Source organism: Trichosurus vulpecula, chromosome 7, assembly GCF_011100635.1.
Source record: "Trichosurus vulpecula isolate mTriVul1 chromosome 7, mTriVul1.pri, whole genome shotgun sequence".
In the NCBI taxonomy this organism is placed as follows: domain Eukaryota; kingdom Metazoa; phylum Chordata; class Mammalia; order Diprotodontia; family Phalangeridae; genus Trichosurus; species Trichosurus vulpecula.
In genome coordinates this window covers 127,013,804-127,036,581 of record NC_050579.1, presented here as the reverse complement: position 1 = coordinate 127,036,581, position 22,778 = coordinate 127,013,804, and the positions used below count along the sequence as shown (strand labels likewise).

General features: G+C 35.4%; 1 protein-coding gene across 1 annotated transcript in view; it reads left to right on the top strand.

The window, feature by feature from the left end:
• EYA4 (EYA transcriptional coactivator and phosphatase 4) overlaps positions 1-22,778 on the top strand; it is a 160,120-nt gene that overhangs the window by 126,975 nt on the left and 10,367 nt on the right. The window contains exons 12-15 of the mRNA XM_036769391.1: positions 11,636-11,725; positions 18,408-18,466; positions 18,574-18,734; positions 22,356-22,470. Of these exons, the coding sequence (XP_036625286.1) occupies positions 11,636-11,725; positions 18,408-18,466; positions 18,574-18,734; positions 22,356-22,470 (425 nt within the window). The remainder of the gene's footprint in view (positions 1-11,635; positions 11,726-18,407; positions 18,467-18,573; positions 18,735-22,355; positions 22,471-22,778) is intronic.

Here is a 22,778-nt window from a genome sequence, read left to right as displayed (position 1 = left end):
ACTGTGAAAAGTCATCAGCCTCACTCTCTCCTCCAGTCACTGACATAGGTCACCTTGTAGTGGATATAAATAGTCCAGCAAAACAAATAAAAGACATTGGCCACATCTTAAACTGCATTCTTCATCTCTAGAGTCAATCACCCCTCTGTGCTGCAATTTTTAAATAACCAGAAAGGCTCATCTGAGCTGTATGGTTGATCTAGCTTCTGCCTCACTATTTAGAACCTTGTGATCCTTTAGAAACATCAGGAGCCTGTAGAGAGCCCTCCAAAACTGGTTGGAAGTGCCAAATTCTAGAGTCTCACAAAATGTTCCTGGCCCTCCTTCATCAGGTTAACTTGACCTCATGAAGTTCTCAAATCAAACTTCCACTATCCTACCGTCCAATTTCTCAGTGCCTGTAGAGTAAATGCAGTAAGGCACTGGGGGAAGGCCAGGATCAAGAGCTTATTGGGGGAAGGATAATAACCAAGTTAGATCTGACATAGCAGCTGGGTTTATTTTGCATTGGTATGAATCAGTCTCAAGGGTATAAATTCAAGAAATTTGCAGGACCTGGATTGAGTTCAATTTAAAAATAAATGCACAAGCACTTGATAATGTATTATATTTTTACTCCAGTATAATTCTGCATCTCAATTGGCATCTCTCTCTCCCAACCTCAATCACTATAAACATTTGATGAACAGAGGCTAAATGTACCCCCACCGCCACCCCCCACCCTATCTGCTCTCCAATTGGCTAACAAGACTACTTTCAAGTGATGCTTTTGATGCTGTTTGTTGCTCTGCCTAATCCCCAGGGATTTAGCTAACCACTTCTGAAGCACTCTCTCAGCTCCTGCTGTCAACACAAGAGAGAGATCAGAATTCAACCCTGAATCAAGAGTACTACCAACAATTGGCTACAACCTTAGGGTTTCACTTGCAATCATCTTCACTTCAGTTCTTACACTTAGGGAGGCAGATATTTTCCCCACATGATCCCTTTGCTGTCTCTATCTAAAGTCAAAATTCTCATTGTATGTTAACCTGGTTTTTAGTTGCTTAGTTTGCTTTAGCTTTTATTTAGTATCAGTGGGTTCATGATTTTGTTTCCTAATGGATAAAATATTGGACTTAAAGTCAGAAAGACTTAAATTCAAATCCCACCTCAAATACTTAGTTGTGTGACTCTGGGCAAGTCACTTAAACTGTCTGTTTCAGTTTACTCATCTGTAAAGTGGACATAGTTATAACACCTACCTCATAGGATTGCTATGAGGATCAAATGAGTTAACATATATTAAAGTATTTTGAAAACTGCAAAACATTGTATAAATGTCAGCTATTATATATATATATGTGCATATGTATACGCACACATATGTATATGTATATACATTATATGTACATATACATATATTTGGCAGTTTAATAAAATCAACATTAATTTAAGTACTAACTAGATGCAAGACATTGAGCTAAGTAATGTGGCTAAAAAAAAAAACCCAAAATGTAAAAGTCTCTTCTTCCAGAAAACTGACATTCTTCTAGGGTGGGAAGAGTAGGACAGGTGTGTAGATAAGTATAATGAAGGTAATTTGAAGAGGGAGACAGCTCCAACAGCAAGGGTGATCAGGGACAGCTTAAGGAAGATAAGAATTCTGAGAGGATGCATTCCAGGTAGCAGCAGGCAATATAGTTTAGTAAATAGGTCTATGTCCTTTTTGTCCTGAATATGAGCTATATGGAGTACAGTAATGTGAAATAATTCTGGAAAGAGAAAGTGAAGTATGCTTTTAGAGTTTTAAATGTTAAGTTGATTTTTCTGTATTTTACCTTCAAGGCAAGGGGGATCTTATAAAGGTTTTTGAGTAGGTTTTTGAGGTTAGACCTGAACCTTAGGAGCATTATTTTTGTCAGTGCTGTAAAGAATAGATTGGAGAGATGAGAGTTTGGAGAGATTAAACCAGTTTGGAGACTATGACAATGCTATTGTCCTGAACCCAGCAGGGTAGTGATCATGGGAACAGAGAAGAGTACAATGAGAAAAATGTGCAGTGATACGAGACTTGACAAATGACTGGATATTGAAAGTGAGAGAAAGGGAAGAGCTAAAAGTGATTGTAAAGGTTGTGAGCCTGAGTAATAGGGAGAATGGTGTTTCCTTCAGCAGAAATATAGAAGTTGGGAGGAGAGATGATAAGTTTCGATGTGGATGTATTGATTTCAAGTTGCCTATGGGATGTTCATGTGAAAATTTCCAACAGGCAAGTGGTAATATCCAGTAGGTACCTGGTAATGTGGGCTAGAGTTTAGGAAAGAAATAAAGGCAGGATATATAGATTTGATAGGGATCTAAATATACATTAGATTTGAAACTGTAGGTTTTATTAACATGTCATTTCATACCCTGATTCATAAACTTAGTTCCAGTGAAATTCTGTGTATCACTGTAAAAGAAGGATCATAGCCCTACCCAGAGATAGGTGGCTCAGCGGATAGAGTACTTGGGGTTGAGTTAGGAAGACTCATATTCTTGAGTTCAAATCCAGCCTCAGATATTTACTAGCTATGTGACCTTGGGCAAGTTGCCTCAGTGTCCTCATTTGTAAAATGAGCTGGAAAAGCTCCAGTATCTCTGCCAAGAAAATCCCAAATGGGGTCACAAAGAGTCAAACACGACTGAAAAAAATGACTGAACTTAAAGATCTGGAAGAAATCCCAAAGGCTGTCTAATCTAACCTCTTTATTTTATGCCTGAGGACACCAAGTCCCAGAGAAGTTAGGGTGTTTGTCCAATGTCACAAGTGATAGAGGCTAGATTTAAACCTACATCCTTTGAGTTCAGAGCACTTTTCCTTATAGCACACTGCTTAAGATAAGAGATCCCTCTGCTCCAGTACATCTAGTACTTCCCCTCCATCCTTCCTTTCAAACTTGGTTTGACTTTCCTCTACTTCAGTAAACTTGAGCTTCTTCTGCCTGTATATGCCTTCACCTACTGAAGTGTTGCTGTTCCCAATGGAATAATTATTTCAAGTACTTAAGCATTGCAAGCTCTTTTAAAAAAAATCCAAAAGCCCTATCTGTCTGTCTTTTAAAAATACATAATTGCTGGCTCTCCTGAGATATTTTTACCTTGTGTCCCATGAGGAGGAATTCCATTTGATGGCCCAATCCAGTGGAGAGGTCCACAGACAGACAGTCTGGCTCCAATTTATACTCTGCACTAACACAACTAAAAGGCATTAGTATTTTGATATAGAGAAATGCTGTACTTGATCCTGACTTGGTTATACACTGGTAATATCTGGCTTGGAATCACATATGTAAGGGCCAAAGAACTGTTCTTTTTTTTTCTTTTGTATTCAACAAAATATCTAGGGAAAAGTTCCAGGATTTTTAATAGAGCAGTACACAAAGTAAATTGGCAGAAGTTCAGTTTGTCTCATATTAAATTTCTCTGTTAGCCATTTTTGAACCTGTATAGAACTACTGTATGTGAATGTGTATCCATCCTTCCCTTTCTACCCACCCCAACACACTTTTCATTTAATTTCTCCATTCCCACACTGCCTTCTCTTTCCAAGTTTTTAAATACCTCTTCTTAGAACCCAAAGCCAAAATTCACTACAGCTGAACTGAAGAGTGTCAGCTAAATACTGATTGCGAGAGTATGCCATTTTCCTAAATGCATCTGATGAAAGTGAACAAAGCATGTATATGTCTCCGCCTGGAATTTGGGATCTAGTCCAGAAATGAGTTTCATTTTCAAATGTCTGATAAACTAGTGGGACTGCAGGCCTCGGCAGCTTCTTCCTTGGAGTGTGGTAAGGCAAGGGACTCTCAGAGCCCTCCCTAACATCACATAGCTAAGTTGCTAGGGCTATACCCACCTTACCCTGGGTCAACTTCAGTTCGCAGAGCTCTGGACCTTTAAGTTGAAAAAGTGCGGCACCATGCATATTATGCTTGTTTTGAATTAGCAATCTTGGTGACTTAGTTGGCTGGGGGAAAAAATTAAGTATTTGAAAGCAAAACTTTAGACTTTCTCTTAGAAACAAGATCACAACCTCTGACAGGCTCAGTTTTTGTTGGCTTGTGTCAAATTTGTCTCTAGCCTCTCCAGCACCATTGGTTAAATGTTTCTCTCTGACAACAGGTCCCTGGCCCAGCTCACTGGAGAATTTTCTTTAACTAGTTTGAAATCTTGGCACAGGCAGGGGTGACTTGAGGTGGAGGGGATGGGAGAGGGGGAAGTGGAAACAGCTAGTTCACACTCCAGCAAGCCCCGAACCAGTCCTGGATTTGGTAGCACACATATTCTAATACATTTTTCATCTTTCCGATTCCCATGCTTGCTTGATAGAACATTGTTGTTTAGCTTTTCAAAATTTCATTTGTCTGCATGGTTATAAAATGCATAAAATGGATTCTTCATGGGTTTTTTCCCTACCCATACTTCAGCTATGCATAGAGGTTTTATAGGACTCCAGAAACATGGAGTCAATAAAAAGATTGACCAACAAGAACACTAATTTTTTCCCTTTCTCAATAAATCTGATACAAGAAATAATACCATAAGTAATTTTATTTGGAATTTTGAAGGACTCAACAATTCTAATAGCTTAACCAACCTACCTTGGACAAATTCCTTTAAAAATCACACATTTCTGAATATCCAGCTGTCATGTGTGTCTTAAAGACAATAATCATTGGTAACATAATGCGACTAGTATGGATATCAGATTTTTTAAAATTGCATCAGTGAGCATTCCACAAAAGCATATAGCATCTCTAATGGAATTATGTTTTCATGCTGTAATTACATTTGATGTTTCCTGATATCCCTTCCTACATTTCCTTCATGGTCCTATGAAGAGTTTGAGTGAGCAGTTAGCACAATAGTATTTTGGATCAGCTATAATATTTACTTTTTAGTCAAGCCCAATCTAGCAAATTGATAGTTTGAGGGTGAGGGATAGTGGTGGGGAGCTGGCATCTAATAGAAGGAATTATTTGCAAGTTCCTAACTATGAATGTGTAATTTCATTGGTGTTGGAAACTCAAGGGGAGCAAACTCATTCTGCCAGTAGAGATCAGCAATTGTCCTGCAGCTTATAGTCTTAGAGAGTTGCCTGGGACCACTGAAAAGCTAAACGCCTCCCCTAGGATTACATGGTTAGTATGTGTCAGAGATGGGACTTTAACCCAGGTCTTCCTGACACTGGCTTTCTATCCACTATAACAGGCTCACTACCAATTTTAACAATAAAAGGACAAAATGTATTGAAAAACCATCTTTTTGTTTAGTCTTTAGTAACTTCCCTGCAAACTTAAGTACTTTCCTAGTAACTGTGATCAACAGGCACTCATATAAAGTAACATAGTTTATATTTCAAAGAATTTGTGCCAGGGTAAACTCTGTCCTTATTCTTCCAGTCTTGCTTTTAAAGAGTTCTATCTATTTGACTTTCATGACATGGTAGAGGGTCCAGTTATTAAAATGAGTATACCTTCACCCATCCATAAACTGAATCTGGGAAAGAGACAGAGTTTGGACCTTGATTTCATTGAGATAGGGAACTCCCAATGAGGAAATTCCGTCTACCGATGCAGGTTGGCACCTTCCTGCAACCTATTGACTTAAAGAGCTGCCTAGTATTCTGAGACATTGCCTGGGGTCACATAGATTATATGTGTCCAGGGGCAACTTGAACTAAGATCCTCCTGAATCTGAGGTCAGCTCTGTATACCCTATACCTCATTTACTGTGCTGTTGACAATTCAGTGTAACATTAAATTGGATCAAATTTTCTGATCTAAAAATAAGATAAATATGCGTAGCAAGCTCATAAAATATTCATGATTGAAATCATCACCTGAATGATGGATTTCATCCTTTGGTATGACCCTTTGAACCCTCTAGAGGTCAGGAGACAGAAGGGTCTAGTGGACAAACGCCATCCTGGCCATAAGTCTGTTTGTTTTGCTTGACTGTACTTACTTGTTATATATGAGGGACTTTATAAATGAAGGAGTAAATGAGAGAAGGTTCCAGGGAACATGAGTTTAAGTGCAGCAAGAAAAATGAAAGAAAAAAAGAAAAGAACATCCATAAATATTTTTTGAAAAATAAAAGTTCAGGAGAAGGGAACATAAATAAAGCAATTTATTTTACTATCTCATTAAATTAAATACATATTTTAAAGCTGATTACAATATATATTCTGTATATAATACTCTTTTTATCCATGCTATTTATATTGAAATTTGTGTGTATGTTGATTACTAAGTTCAATTTTTTAAATTAAATTTATTATAATGATGTAAAAGTAAAACCAAAATAATAATAATAACAATAATAACAATAATAATAATAATAATAATAGCTAGTATTGGTTCAATGGACAGAGTGCCAGGAAGGAAGTCAGGAAGACTTATCTTCCTGAGTTCAAATCTGGCCTCAGACACTTACTAGCTGTGTTACCCTGGATAAGTCACTTAACTCTGTTTGCCTTAGGTCCTCAGCTGTAATATGAATGGAGAAGGAAATGACAAACCACTGCAATATCTTTGCCAAGAAAACCCCAAACAGGATTATAAAAAGTCAAACACAACTAAAATGACTGAACAACAAATTTATGTAACACTTTAAGGTTTGCAAATTGATTTGCAAATATTATCTCACTTGATCCTCACTATAACTCTGAAAGGTACTTTTATTTTTGTCCCCATTTCACAAATGAGGAAAACAAATTTAAAACAGAATCACACAGGTAGAAGTATCTGAGACTAGATTTGAACTCAGGTCTTACTAACTCCAGATACACTGCTCTATCCACTGAGGCTAACTAGCTGTCTGGTAGACAAGAGAGCAGATTCAACACCTAGTGATACAGCCTTGAAAAAAAATATGTATATATATATATATATATATATATATATATATGTATATATATATATACATATACATATATACATATATATATATATCTTTTGGGCTTTTATTTTTTCATCTGGAAAATGTATCAAAGTCTTATCCAATTTTTGCAATTAAGATATTGTGAAAATAAAGTGAGATAGATTGGCAAAAAGCTTTGGAAGTAATAATGTAATTTAATATTATTATGATATCTTACATAAGAAAATCCCTTTCCATTGACTCATCATGACTTTGAGGTGACCCTGGGTCCTTATGCCAGGCGCAAGCTCTGAAAGATCCTACCAAACTGCAAAGACCCACCAAGAGGTTACACATCTCTCCCGAGAAACCCAACCTCAGCAGATTCTCACTGGATTGTCTGCATGGTAATGAATTTTTGATTCACAGCATCTCTCAAAGACAATCAACCAAATCAGAGGGGTGACTATTCATATTATTCTCTTGATTTTCATTCCATATGTATTAATGCTTCAATTTGTTTTCTGTTCCACTAGAATGTAAATTCTTGGAGAATAAATATTGCCTCATTCTTTATATTTGTATTCCCATCACCTAGCACAGAACATGCTTAATACATGTTTCTTAATTGAATGAATACAATATGTATCAGTAAAGGAAACACTTATGGATGATCTCCACCTGAAACATCTTTCTTCATGGCAGGTCTTGGGTTCACACAAAACACTGCTTCCTTTTTTATCTTTTTTCCCATCTTTATCTCTCTTTCTTTTCTCCCAGAACAATTCTTTTTCCTTTAAACTACAGGATCTCAAGCTGTGGCATCATATTTCTGAGCCCTGGGGAGTCTGTGAAAAAACCCTGGGGTATATCATAGGCAGCATAGAAAGGAAATGAGCTTTTGAAGCATAGGTGTGCAATGAGAAACTATAAGTGGAGTCTGTTTAGGTGAGTGGATGAAGACTACTTGGCTTAGACAAGATGGCATGTTTCTAATCATAACTTGAAAGAAAAATAGATCCACATTTCACCCAAATTTAAATTCATTTCTTGAAAGGTTAACTTTCAGAAGTTAAAAACACTACCTCAGATTTCTCCCCTCCGAATTCCTCTTCAAACTTCTATAATCTGGCTCCTGGCCCAGCAACTCAACTGAAATCACCCTCTAAGGTCTTCCAAAACCTCTTCTCAGCCAAAACCAATAATCTCTTTTCTCTTCTCATCCTTCTAGACTTGTCAGCTATATTCAAAACCGCATTCCACTCCCCTCTTAAACACCCTTTCTGGCCTGAGATTCGGAAACACTGTCTTCTGGTTTTGTTCTTATCTTTGAGTCACACCTACAAAATCTTCCCTGGCTCTCTTCCTGCTTTGATATATTCCCTAGCTTGTTTTAATATATGTATTTTCCTATAGGGATCACACCAACTTTAACAGTTTTCAGTGGTCTCCTGACTTGACGTCTCCTTAACTTTTCAGTTCTATAGATCTTGATATCTTGCCCCCAACTCAAATTAAACATGGTGAGTGACATAAGTGAAGTAAAAAATTTTTACTCCCAACCTGCTTTTATACCCATCACTGTTTTTAGTCCTTCATAAATTTCTATATCACAGTTGTTGTCTTTTTATTGTGTTTGTTGGCTCTGCCCTTTTCTCCCCTTCCAATCTCCATTCTTGTCACTGAGCATTGTGATATGTTCTCATGAAGCCCAACCCCCCAGATTTGTCAAAAGACTGATTTTTATCCTCATTAATGAGAACAGCGTGGTATAACAAAAATTTAAATATTGGTCACACAACCTACTACTTGTGTTGCACTTAACCTCCCTGGGACTCAGTTTCCTAAACTGGAGGATAAAGTGGTTGCACTGGATGACCTCTGAAGCCCCTTCCCACTCTGAATCTATGATCCTATCCTGAGAGTCAAAACTCATCTCATTATGACAGACTACAAGACCCTCTACCAACTTGCCCTACTATGTGTCACCACAGCATAATTTCTTACCTCCACTTTCTATGACCTCTGATGCAGCCAAGCAAAATTTTAATTATGTCTGATCCATGGGCCTCCCTCTCTTATAGCTAGATATTTTTCTCATCCTTCTGGGAGAAATCCCCTATTCTTTTCCTCCAGTCCCCAGCCAACATATTGTTCAGAATTCCATTTAGATCCTACTCCCTTCCTGAGCAAATGTATACGAGGTCTTTATAAAACATCACTGGTTCTTTTCTTCCTCTCCACTCTAATATCCCCTAGCATTCATGTACATGGGGTAGCTAGGTGGCACAGTAGATAGAGCACCAGACCTGGAGTGAGGAAGACCAGAGTTCAAACTGACCTGAGGCACTTACTAGTTATGTGACCCTAGGCAAGTCACTTAATTCTGTTTGCCTTAGTTCTTCATCTGTAAAATGAGCTGGAGAAGGAAATGGCAAACCACTCCAATATCTTGCCAAGAAAACCCAAATGGGGTCATGAAGAGTAAGAAATGACTGAAACAACTGAACAATAACAAGTTTATGTTCATGTGTGTGTCTGTGTGTACTGAACTATTTTTATGTGTATTTAAAAATCTTCTAACATACTAATCTTAGTGTCCCTCAATAAATGTATGTCTAATCTCTCCCTTCCTCCATTTTTGGACAAGGTTATTAGAGTAATTTGATTCTGTAGGTATATCATAGCTAGATTTCAGCAAGTCTTTATAGCATCCTTGTATAAATGGAGAAGAGATGTAGGGTAGTTAATAATACTGTGAGGTGGATTCTGAACTGTGTGAACGAGAGAAAGAAAAAGTGGTCTCTGATAGACTAAGGTCACTTTGAAATAAAGCATCTAGTAGAATACCCAAGAAACAATGTGTAATAATGCAAAGGGCATGGACTAAAAGTCAACAGTGACCCAGATTATTTTTTTTTTGCTAAATATGTGGCTGTGAGAAAGTTGTTTAGCTTCTCTGAGCCTCAATTTCCACCTCTTGAATATATGAATACTAGGTACATCATAAGGTTGTTAGGAAGATCAAAGGTGATAATGTAGATAATGAGTTTTATGAATGCCAGCTATAATTATTCCTCTGTGCTGTTGAATATTTTTCTCAATGACTGATAAAAGTATAAAAAGCAAATTTATCAGATTTATAGAAGACACAAAGTTGGATGGGATAAAGAATGTATTAGTTGATAGAATCAGAATCCAAAATTATTTCAATATTCAGTGTTTGTTGAATGGATGAATGGGTCAAATTTAATAAGAATAAAAGTTAAAAGATAGATGTAAAGTCTTATACATGGCTTATACATGGCTTATATATACTGTATGCAAGTACAGTATGAGAATGGGAGGAGAAGATCTGGCTACACAACCATTTGTGTGGAAAAAAAAAGACTTAATGGTTTTAGTGGACCACAAGCCTAACATAAATAAAGAATGACATGATAGACCAAAAAGGTATGTTGCTCTTAGACTCCATTAAGAGATCTATGATGTCAAGAACAAAGGAACTGGTAGTCCCACTGCCCTGTTCAAACCATGTCTAGAGTTAAAGAAACCCCATTTTAAGAATGGAATTGACACCAGAGGACATCAGAGAAGAATCACCAAGTTGGTGAGCCTATCAAAGACCACAGACAAAAAAAAGTGGAGAGGATAGAAAAATGAGGGATATTTAGCCCAGAAGGTCCATAGAAATGCTAGGTGTTGTTACCAGTAGTTATAGTTCACATGTACAAAGTGCCTACTACGTGTCAGCATTGCTGAGTGCTTTACAAATACCTCATTTGATGCTCACAACAATCCTGGGAGGTAGGTGCTCTTATCTCGATTTTATAGTTGAAGAAATCAAGAGCAACAGAAGTTAAATGACTGCTCCCAGCTTGTGTCAGAGGCCAATTTGAACTCAGGTCTTTCTAATTCTGTGCTAAATCTACTTGGGCCACCTAGATAGCTGTTAATATTATTATTATTATTATTATTATTATTAGAAGGGAAAAGATTTAGAAGGGACATGATAACTTATCTTCCACCATTTGACAGGTTGGTATTTGGAAAAGAAGTTAGATTTACTCAGGGGAAATGAGACAAGTAGAAGAAGTACTGAACTTAAAGGCAGGAGGCATGGGTTCAAATCTTCCCTCGTAAAGTTAGTGCCCAAGATTGTTACTTGACCTCAATTCCATCATCTGTAAAATAAAAAAAAATAATAATAATGCTCATTCTACCTACTTTGCATAGTTGTTGTGAGGAAAGTACCTTACAGTGCCATAGATTTGGGAGTTTATTATTCTATTTAACCCCAAGGGGAAAAAGGTAGAAGTTGTTGAGGGCAGATGTCATTTCAATATATGGAAAAAATAAAACAAAACACCACGCCCCATATTTAAAGAAAGATAAATGAGAAATGGGCTATCTCAGGAGGTAGAGAATTCCTCATTATGGCAGCTCTATAAGTTGGACCTATGTGACCATTTGTGAAAATGCTATAGAGGAGATTCCCTCTAAGGTAGGGGTTTGAGATTGCTAGATTTTGAGGCCTCTGCCAACTCCAAGATTCCTTGATTCTGCAAACATTTGTATGCCCTATCTCTCCTTTGAATTGTAAATACTTTAAGCACAGGACTTTTGTCTTAATGCTAGCTGAGCCTATACTGGCATCTTCATTGTAGGCACTCAAGAAGTGGTTTTTGCTGCTGATGGTGGTTTCAGATAACTTACCTCACTCAGGATATGTGTGTTTTCCTTTTAGGATCCCCCAATGGCGGTAACTCTTGGATTACGAATGGAGGAAATGATTTTCAACCTTGCTGACACACATTTATTTTTCAATGACTTGGAGGTAAGGAAAAAAATAGACCCCAGTAACAGATTCTGAAACTTTTAAATGAGTGGACCATATAAAAATAATTTAATAATGATAATAACTTTAAAAGAATATCAAAAATTATTCCAAAGGTAAAAATAAGACTGAACACCTAACAACATAAAGTGTATATAAAACCTAAGCACAGAACTAAAGACTATGTTCATTGTTATTAGATTATAAGCTCCTTGAGGACAAGGCCTAGTTTTTGGGTTCTTTTTGTATCCCTAGCACTTAGCAGGTACCTAGCACATAATGGGTGTTTAATAAATGTTTATTGGTTGATTGATTACTCTATTGGCACAAATTTAACTCCACAAAATATTTTATAAATTTAATAAATACTACCTTAGTTGGTAGTAAAATAACTATTTTCTATTTCTACTATATATACAATCCACTTCTTTCATTTCCCAAAGACCAACCTTTTATGATGTGCCTTTAGATAGAGCAGAAATTCTTTCTGGCCACCAGGTTTATTTCAATTTTGTTCAAAAACCTTTATATGGCTTGCCCATTGTAGGTACTTAATAACTGTTTTTAAAATCAGATTCAATTAAAATGCAATTTAGGCTCCTTAATATTTGTTATTTTTCCCACAGCAACAGCATAGATAATAGAAATTGACATGTAACTCAACTAACTTCAGCAAGCAATTTTATTCACCTACCCACAAAACCTTTTGCACCAATTACCAACACATAGCACTTCTGAATGGTTTTAATTTTATCTCCTTTTATTTTCCATGCCTACCTTGCAGTGGGAGATAAAGTATCTAGGAGGCAGAGGGAACAGAAAGAAAGAAAGGGCCTAGATAATCTACATGAATAATTAGCCCTTAAATAATTGAGAATTAACTGTAATAAGATGAGCAATCAATACTCTAGTATCCAGAGTTAAAACAGCCTCTCTTTAGGATCCTACTTTGCAGTTATTAAGTCATTTGGGCATTGGAAAAATTTTCCTTCACGCATAAGTGAAAATAAAGTTGCTGCAGAGGTTTTCTTGTATGCTTGTATTGTGTTAATACAAAATATTTAAAATTTTTGTATATTGGTCTACAGCAAAATGAAAATCTTCCTATACAGATGTTATTTTTAAAACTAAGTTAGTAAGTGACTTAAACTATTAAAGTTACTGAGATCTTTGAACGCATTTTAGTAGCATTTGAGATCGATCCATAAAATGAATAATTCTATGCATCCCACAAATATATGTTCTATAAGTATGTTGTATAAATAGCATTTTTGTTTGAGGATAGTAAATCACTGTGTGTGTGTGTGTGTGTGTGCGTGCGTGTTTCTGGATGTTGAGATTACTTTCTATGTAAAAGAAACTTTTTTAATGGGCAGTAGGAAGATTCATTACTCTCATGTCAAATTTACAAGTTTTAAAGAATAAAAATTAGTCACTGAGGCCTGCTTTAAATTAATTCTACTACCAAAATAAGTGTGGTATATAAATTGATTTTTTTAAATGTGGTAATAGGAAATATATTTTAAACTCACTTAGGTTTGATCATCCTACATTAAAAAATATTTTATCTTAATGTTCAGATTTTCATCCTATCTTAAGACAGGTCACATTTCTTCTGATGGTAGAAAAAAAGGATAATTTTCCTAATTTGTATTTAAAAGCAATTTTTCCCAAAAATATTTTAAAATAACATTTTAAACATTTTAGAAATTCCATTTTCACTTTGCAAATTTTATCAATAGCAAATGCGGAATCATCTTCCTTTTTGGCATTGTAGAGAACAGATGACATATATTAAAAGTATTACTCTTTATTTTTGGGTAGAGCACTAAGGCAGAGAGGGTAGCAATAACATGCTACAAGATTTTTTAAATTCCATGAGAGAGGTGAACACTAGAAAATGTAGTGTATGTACATATCATATAGATATTTTATTATAGTCACTATTAAATACAAGACATGGGTCTCTGGCAGAAAGAGAAAGTTAGATATCTTCTTTCCTATTCTATGAATTCATTATAAAAACTATGGTGGCTGGGATTTTTGTTGGTGAGTTATTTTTAAGAACTTATTACAAATTCCTTTTTAATCAAAACTAAAAACCCATATTACCCAACATTGGATTTATCAATCACTTCAATAGTCTTCTGGAGTATTACTTGGGGGCCATCTTCAGATACTGAATCCCCTTTGAATAAATTGATTTTATATAGTTAGTCAGACTGAACTGAGAAAAATGAGCACAGCATATGTTTAGAATGAGATAATCCAGGAATAAATAAAACTCTCCAACAGCAATTAGGTCCAGCATTCCTTATCTCATACCCGGAGATGAACAATCATTACTCTAGAGGGCATATTTATTTGGAAGTGACCTCATTTTGTTTTTCATTTTAATCGACATGAAATTCATTTCACTGCCAGCAGAAAATGACAGAGCAATTTGTCCTGCTAGGTGGCACCTTTCCCACCACACACATATACATATACAATGCATGTTTGCACACACACCAAGACAAACACAGAGTCTCCTCAAACAATAAACTTTGGGTACTGTGCTTAACTACAAGGCAAATTTTAGGAAGGTTGTGACTTGTCCTTCCTTAGATACTCAAGATCAAGCTGCCAAAAAGTAACTTTCCCTTCATTTTATGATGGTTTTACTCAAGAATCTAAATCTTAGTAGCTAGCACAACTTGTGTGGTCACAGCTGCTGGCAACTTCTATAGTTTCTGAGAAGATACAAATTAAAATTCTTCTCTTTGATAACCACTGTTTTTATTTTAATAATAACTTCCTGCCCAACTCTGTTTTCGAAATTTGAACTTTAATTCTGTGACTACTTATTACTAGGGAAAAAAATACAGGAAAATCTGGGATCATATAAATGTTGAAAATAAAAAGCCTAATGCAGGATATTAAGTGATCATTCAGCTTTAGATCTCTGAGTCATCAGTCTTACAATTTTATGGCCCTATTGTAATGCACTACAAATCCCAGTCAGTTCTCAAATCTTTATTGCAACATCATTCTCAGATCACATGATTTATGAGTGACAATCCTGTGTTCCCCTAATTTATTAATAGTAGATAACTAAGCTATCTAGGATTACTTATAGAACTTTTTTTAGAAAAAAGTTTTAGTTATAGAATTGAAAACCATGCTAATTAAAAGCATGATTTCACTTTAAGGCCTCTCCCATCTCTAAAATAAAAAAAATGGGAAACAATTATTCAGCAAGATATAGATCCCAATTTGGCTTTCCATCACCATCACTTACCCAAGAGAGTATTCCAGATTCAACAGGCATATTTACCTATGCATAGATTTGAAGAAAATAAAACTAAACAAAAAACTTTAAGCACATAGTTCATAGTAAATATTTAGATTGGATACTTTTGTATTAGTTTTCAAAAGTCTGATTATATGTTCATGAATCATGTGAGTTAATCCTTATAATATGTGCAGAATTCCTCTACAAATCTAAATGTAAGGGTATTCAAACCAGAAGTAACTTTTAAAATTGGCTTTAAAAATCCCTGCACCAATGAAATCACACAAGCCGTCCAAAAAAAAAAAGTTACCACCTCGACACATGGGCTTCTCTCTGAATAAGATTGTATCCATTGGTCAATTCATTATGGTGATGACCTGGGTTCTGCAGTATGGCGGTGGAGCTCAATTTACAAATCTTAACGACTCAGAGAGACTTAAAAAAAACAAGTTCTTCATCTGACATCAGATGCCAAACTATCTGAGTTCAGAAAAGCTCACAAAATTAGTACCAAGATGATGAATCTTTCTGGCACAAAATGGACCAAAATAGTTGACCTGAGGCATAAATAAGTCATTAACCATGGAAAAAGCACCCACATGGATGAAATAACAGGACCTGGAGCTTTGGAAAAGCTAACTCTGGTGAATGTCACCATTAAATGTCATCAGCACCATATTCACAGCTAACTTCAGAGACTACCGTATGCTGCTGAAAACCAATTGTAATATTTCCATACTCATTTTAATTTTCATTTTATCATATAAAAGACTATTACTATGTTCATATTATACATTGTAAAAATGTTTTCTCTGTAGAAAATATTCCTATATTTATCTATGAACTTAGGGAATAATGGAATTTTATGAAAGCCAGGAAGCGATGTATGTTAAATTTTCAAAAATGTAATTCATAAATATCGGAATCACACAAATTATATAGATATATATGTGTGTATATATATAATATACATATTGTGTACAATATTCATATATGTATACACACATATATACATATAGATATTCATGTAGATGTACATATGCAAATATTCATACATACATATGGATGGATGGATGGATGGATGTGGGGGGCATATAAAGGCCTTATGTAAGGAAATCCATCATAAGAAATCTCTCTTTTCTAGTGCAGATGCTCAGTTGTTCTCTACATTAGGATCTTAAAGGGTTCCCTAGGACACACGGTCCACAGTCACAGAGTCAATATGTGTAAATGGCATGATTTGAACCAATCTTCTTGACTTTAATTCCAGCTCTACTTCACTGCCTCAAAATAATATAATCACACACACACACACACACACACACACACACATGCATGTATATTATATGTACTCAGAGTTACTCTGCAGTGACCTACTGATGAAATCTCAGGGATAAAATGAAAACTGAGACAGTGGCTAGAAGTTGCTTCGGGAAGGTCTTGTTGCTAAGCATTAGGTATTTGGTTACTAGACTATCAAAATCATCCAATAAATGTAAATAATTATATGATTATATTAACAAAAGTAATATTCTCCTATAAGGGATAATATCTGAAAAATCTCAGAGAGGCATGCCATCATATTTGTTTTTAATAAATGAGTACTTAATACACTTGAGCAAGCAGAGATGAGTAAAATGATTTAGAAGAAAAATAAGATGAAAAAATCCAATTGTTAATTAATAGACATATATAATTAGACATACACACACACGCATATACACACACATATATATACATATACATATATATATATATATATATATATATATACATACACATATATATGCATGTGTTTGTATCTATGTTATCAAATTCCATCCACATGCAGGCAAACTTTCCATGATTTTCTGAGAGGACCATTCCTATATATTTACATATAAAAACAAAGCAGTAAGTCTGACGTATGATGCACCCACACCTGAGAAGGTTTTCTTTTGTGTGATACTCTAAGCAAGATAACACTTTTGTTTTTTCTAAAAGTTCCTTTCCCTCCAAATCAATCAAAGTCACTCTAATCAGTGAAAAAAAAAAAAAACACCTGCACATAAGAAAAAAAGCACAATTTTGACAGCATTTAGCATTATTAGATTAATTAATACAATAAGAGAATCGCTCCTCCACCCCTTTTACTATTTGGACCTAAATAGATAGACAAATAGATATGACCTCCTGGAGAGTGCTCTCTTGCTCTCTCTCTCTCTCTCTCTATCTCTCTCTCTCCCTCTCTTTCTCTCTCTCTCTCTCTCTCTCTCTGCATACATACACACAGACATATATGTGTGTATCCTTGTGTACATATGTATATGTGTATAAACACACACACACACACACACACACACACACACACACACACACACATATATATATATATATATATATATATATATATATATATATATATATATATATATATATAGCCATCTTGGTGGTACAGTGGGTAGAATACTGGGCCTAGAGTCAGGAAGACTCATCTTCCTGCATTCAAATTTGGCCTCAGACACTATCTATGTGACAACAAAGCAAGTGACTTAGCCCTGTTTGCCTCAATTTCTTCATCTATAAAATGAGTTGGAGAAAAAATGTCAAACCACTCCAGTATCATAGTTAAGAAAACCCCAACTGGAGTCACAAGGAGCCAAACACAACTGGAAGGACCCAACAATAAAAATATATGTATATGCTACATATGTGCATGTGTGTATATCCGATATGTGTGTATGTGTGCGTACATTGCCAACCCTGCTTTTTTATACTATTTCTTGGCCAACTAAATGCAGGAAAACATGGAAAACTCATAGGAAACTATAATCTGTGAAACCACTTTGTAGAAACACAACAAATGATAAATAACAGTGATCACCTGGTTTTACACCAAACAGGATTTGTTTAAACTTAGATCTGCTTTACTCCCAATCTTTCAGATTCACACCAAAAAGAATCACTTCAGAAAAATTTTGCTTAGATGTAGTAGTGGTAGTAAAAAAAAAAAAAAACAGAGGAAGATGAGGAGGAGGAAGGGGAAATAGGAAGAAATAGAAAAGGATGTTGAAATAGACTTAAAGAAAGGAAGTAGAAATAGAAATAGAGGAAGGAAGAAGAAGAGAGGAGAGGAGAAGAGGAAAAACTTTGCTGATTTTTAAAATAACTTTTAACAGATTCTGCTTTTGCAGGGTAGAAAATTTCATGGTTTTTCAAGCTTGAGAAAACAATAGAAAATAGAGTTTAGGAGACAAATGTCACTGTGTCAATACTGCCATCTTCTGGCCTTGGTTGCTTGCTCAGTGAGGAAACACAGGTTTGTACATACACAGACACACACACGCACTTTAAAAAATGAAAAAAGAAAAACATGGTGGAATGTTGCATCATTTGAAAAGCAAATAACTTTTTAAATGTCTTCGACAGGAGTGTGATCAAGTTCATATAGATGATGTTTCTTCTGATGATAATGGTCAAGACTTAAGGTGAGCATATTTTTCAGTAATGCTGTTTCCTATAGAAATTGAATAAATGAGATTTGCAAATGTAATTATTTCTTTTATTTATTTTTAATGTATTTTGGGTGTTGCAGTACCTACAGTTTTGCAACTGATGGCTTCCATGCAGCTGCAAGTAGTGCAAACCTTTGTTTGCCAACAGGTGTTAGAGGAGGAGTTGACTGGATGAGGAAGCTGGCTTTTCGTTACAGAAGAGTAAAAGAATTATATAATACCTACAAGAACAATGTAGGAGGTATGTGTGTTTCTTGTTTGTTTAATTGCATAAAGATGCCCTAAGGGAGAGGTTCTTAACATTTTTGTTCTGTCCTGGATCTCTTCAGCACTCTGGTAAAGTCTATGGACCCCTTCTCAGAATAATATTTTCAAAGACATACATTTTTTTAAAAATTATAAAAACAAATTAAAACAAGTTTACATACTTTAGGTTAGAAACTTTTCCCTGAGGAAATGGTAAAATCTCAGACAGTAGCTGCGTTCCAATGACAGTAAAGAAATTGCAATTCGTTGAGGCTGAATGACTTTGAACCATCATTTTGAGTTTTTAGAATTGATGCCAATTTTGCATAAAAGAAGGAACCACCTATGAATGAGCAGCTGTATCAAGAGGATCCCTGTGAGGTTTTCTCTTTACTAAATTTTGCAGACAGGTATTTAATCAAAACGATTAACAATGGAGGCTATTAAGGGCTCTCCTTTGGTTGGCCGTCCAGGTGTTTTAAGCATAACCACATAGTTAAAAGAAAAAAAAAAAAACAGGAAGCTCTGTAGACTGTACCAGTGGGAAGATTTCATAAATAAAGAGGGAAAATAAACATATTAGCGAATCATGTTCAGTTGATTTTTTTGATTCTAAAAGAGAAAAAAGAGAGACTTCCTATGATTTTAGGTTATTCTCAATGGACTCCATTAATATCCCAATTTTAAACTACTCTTATGCAAAGAGACTTAATTAAGGTTATTATTTTTAAAATAAAAATTTTACAAGGAGTAAAAGAAAAGAAGAAAGAAAAATAAAAAGAAAGAAATTTCCTATGATTTTAGGTGATTCTCAATGGACCCTATTAATATTCCGATTTTAAACTACTCTTATTCATAGAAATTTAATTATAGTTATTATTGTTTGAAATAAAAATTTTACAAGGAATAAAAGAAAAGAAAAAAGAAAGGAAAAGAATACACTCAATAACTTGGCATCTCCTCTGGATAGAACAGCCCACCATCAAAATTTTATAGATATTATAAGAATTGGGAATGAGATCACTTACTGAAGCTTTGATTCTTACTATTCTTAGCCTAACTTCAGTTCATTATTAGATTATATAAAGCTACAAAGGTAAAAATCCTTTATCTTATATTCTTTTAAGTATCATGGATACAGGAGTGATGGATAGAAACTTTTCATATATAAAGAGAATAGAACCCAAATATTTTAAGAAGCAATAAAGAAGACACTACAAATTTGTAAAATTAAATAGACCTAAATCTTTCTAGATGCCATTCCAATTTTTTTATGCAGCACATTCAACTAAATCTCCCTTATAGAAATAGACAGTGATTACAAAGAGGGGTTACATTCTGATTCCTTTTCATAAGAGTCCTCTTAAAAAATTCATAATGTAATCATCTGTCTCCTTTTTTCTACATCTGCAGTGTAACCATGAAAGAGAGGGATGTGAGAAGGAAGGAAGGAAGGAAGGAAGGAAACAAGCTTGTACCCCACTGACCTAGTAGCCAAGAATCTATACTCCAGAAGGCAGTATTAGAGTAGGACTTTAAAGTAGGGTTATTAAACCAATTCGTAAATAACCCAGAAAATTTTATTGTATAACTAATAGAATTTGTTTCTCCTCTTTCTTTGCTCTCCAAATTATACAAGTTATTTTTCTACTAATGTTTATGATTTAATTCATAACCTTCAAGACATTTCTAGAATAGAAGCAGCTAGATGCTGCATTGGCTAGATAGCATGCTGGGTATGGAGTCAGGAAGACCTTACTTTGAATCTAGCCTTGCATACTTCTTACCTGAGTGACCCAGGCAAGTCATTTAATCTCTGTCTTCTTCCTTTTCTTCATTAGTAAAATAGGAATAAGGATATCACCTACCTTCCAGGGGTATAAAAATCAAATAAAGTAATACATGTAAAGTTCATCATTATTTAGAAATATGATACATCTGAACTTCTGAGGAAAAAGATGCACTAGGCCTTCAAGATGGACTATTATAATTATTTCAAAGTGCCATTAATGATGATTAATAATAAATTGAGTGAGAGGCAGCATGGCACAGTGGATAGATTCCTCTCCTTGGAGTCAGGGCTTAAATCTTGCCTCTGACACATACTGACTGTGTGACCTTGGGCAAATCACTTAACCTCTAAGGGGCCCAGGTCACTCTCTAAGACCATAAGTTGCTAAAGAACTGTGGATCTCTTTTGGCAAAGGGAATTTCTTCATTGGGAGTTCCCTTTACTAGTGAAATCACAGGTCTGTGCAGGGAGAAGAAAAGAACACTTTATAAAGTCAAAAAACCTTATTTTTGTCAAATGTAACATGAAGACTGTATTCCTAACATTAGTATCAATCAATCAACATATATTTATTAAGCACCTACTATGTGCCATGCACTGCGCTATGTGCTGGGATACAGAGACAAAAATAAATGGTCCCTCCTCTCAAAGGGCTTGCATTCTGATTGAAAAGATAATATAATAAGAACTAGCATTCATATAGCACTTTAAGGTTTGCAAGACACTTTACATGTTCCTAAATTGGATACTCACAACAGACCTGTAAAGTAGGTGCTATTATTATCCCATTTTATAGACGACGAAACTGGGACTAGGAGAGATTAAGTGAGTTGCCCAGGGTCACACAGCCAGGTGGCACAGTCCATGGAGCATCAAGCCTGACGTTTGGAAGACTCATCTTCCTGAGTTCAAATCTTTCCTCAGATGTTTACTAGCCATGTGGCCCTGGACAAGTCACTTAACAAGCAACTTGAGAAGTCACTGTTTGCCTCAGTTTCCTCATGTATAAAATAAGCTGGGGAAAAAATGGCAAACCACTCCAGTATCTTTGCCAAGAGACCCCATGAGGGGTCACAAGGAGTCAGATGTGACTGAAATGACTGAACAACAATAGATAGTTAAGTCTCTAAGACTGGATTGAAACTCAGGTCTTCCTGATTCCAAGTCTAACACTTGACCCCAAATATCTACATAGAACTAGCACATATACCAGCATAGATAGATAGATAGATAGATAGATAGATAGATAGATAGATAGATGGATAAACAGACAGACAGGCAGATAGACACATACATACATACATACATACATACATACATACATACATACATACGTACATACATACAAACAAAATATTTACAATTCAGATCCAGGTTATACTTGGTGGAGGAAGGCATAAGCAGCTAGAGAAATCAGGAAAAACCTCATGTAAAGGGGAATGTTGACCTGAGTCTTAAAGGAAACCAGGAGAGATGAAAGGCAAAGGTTAGGAAAGTGAGCATTCCAGGCACTGAAGATAGCAAGTTCATAGCACAAAGATGAAAGGTTAAGCATCATGTACAGGAACAGTAAGAAAGCCAGCATGGCTAGGCCACCAAGTGTGTGGAAGGGCAGGTTCTGTGGTCTGCCCTGCACTTCAAGGAGTTCACTTTGGTAGCTGTGGGGAGGATGGATTAGAGAAAGGAGAGACTTGAAACAGGGAAAACAACCAGGGTCTTCCTCTCTTTCTAATTCATAGCAGAGTAGAATAAATCCAGACTCCTAATTAGAGTATTCCTGTTAAATAATTACAATCTTAACTTTTGCCTTCTTTGTTGTTACAGGACTCCTTGGCCCAGCTAAGAGAGATGCGTGGCTGCAATTAAGAGCAGAAATTGAAGGTCTAACAGACTCCTGGCTGACGAATGCACTTAAATCCTTATCAATTATTAGTACTAGGTAAGTCATTCAATTTGCCATTGAAACAATGAATATATTTTAATTCATTCAATAAAGAGTACTGATAAGACAGCTCAGAAAAGGTAATTGTGGTCAACGTATCTTAATATTTCAGTTTCCCAAAGGGATAGTTTGTCCTCATAAACAAAATCATGCAATTTGTTCAAGAGAAAAGGACCACAGTCATCATTTAGTCCAGAATTTGTCAAATATTTAGGTCTCAGAACCTCTTTACACTCTTAAAAATGACTGAGCCCTTCAAAAATCTTTTGATTATATGGATCATATCTATCACTATTTACTGCATT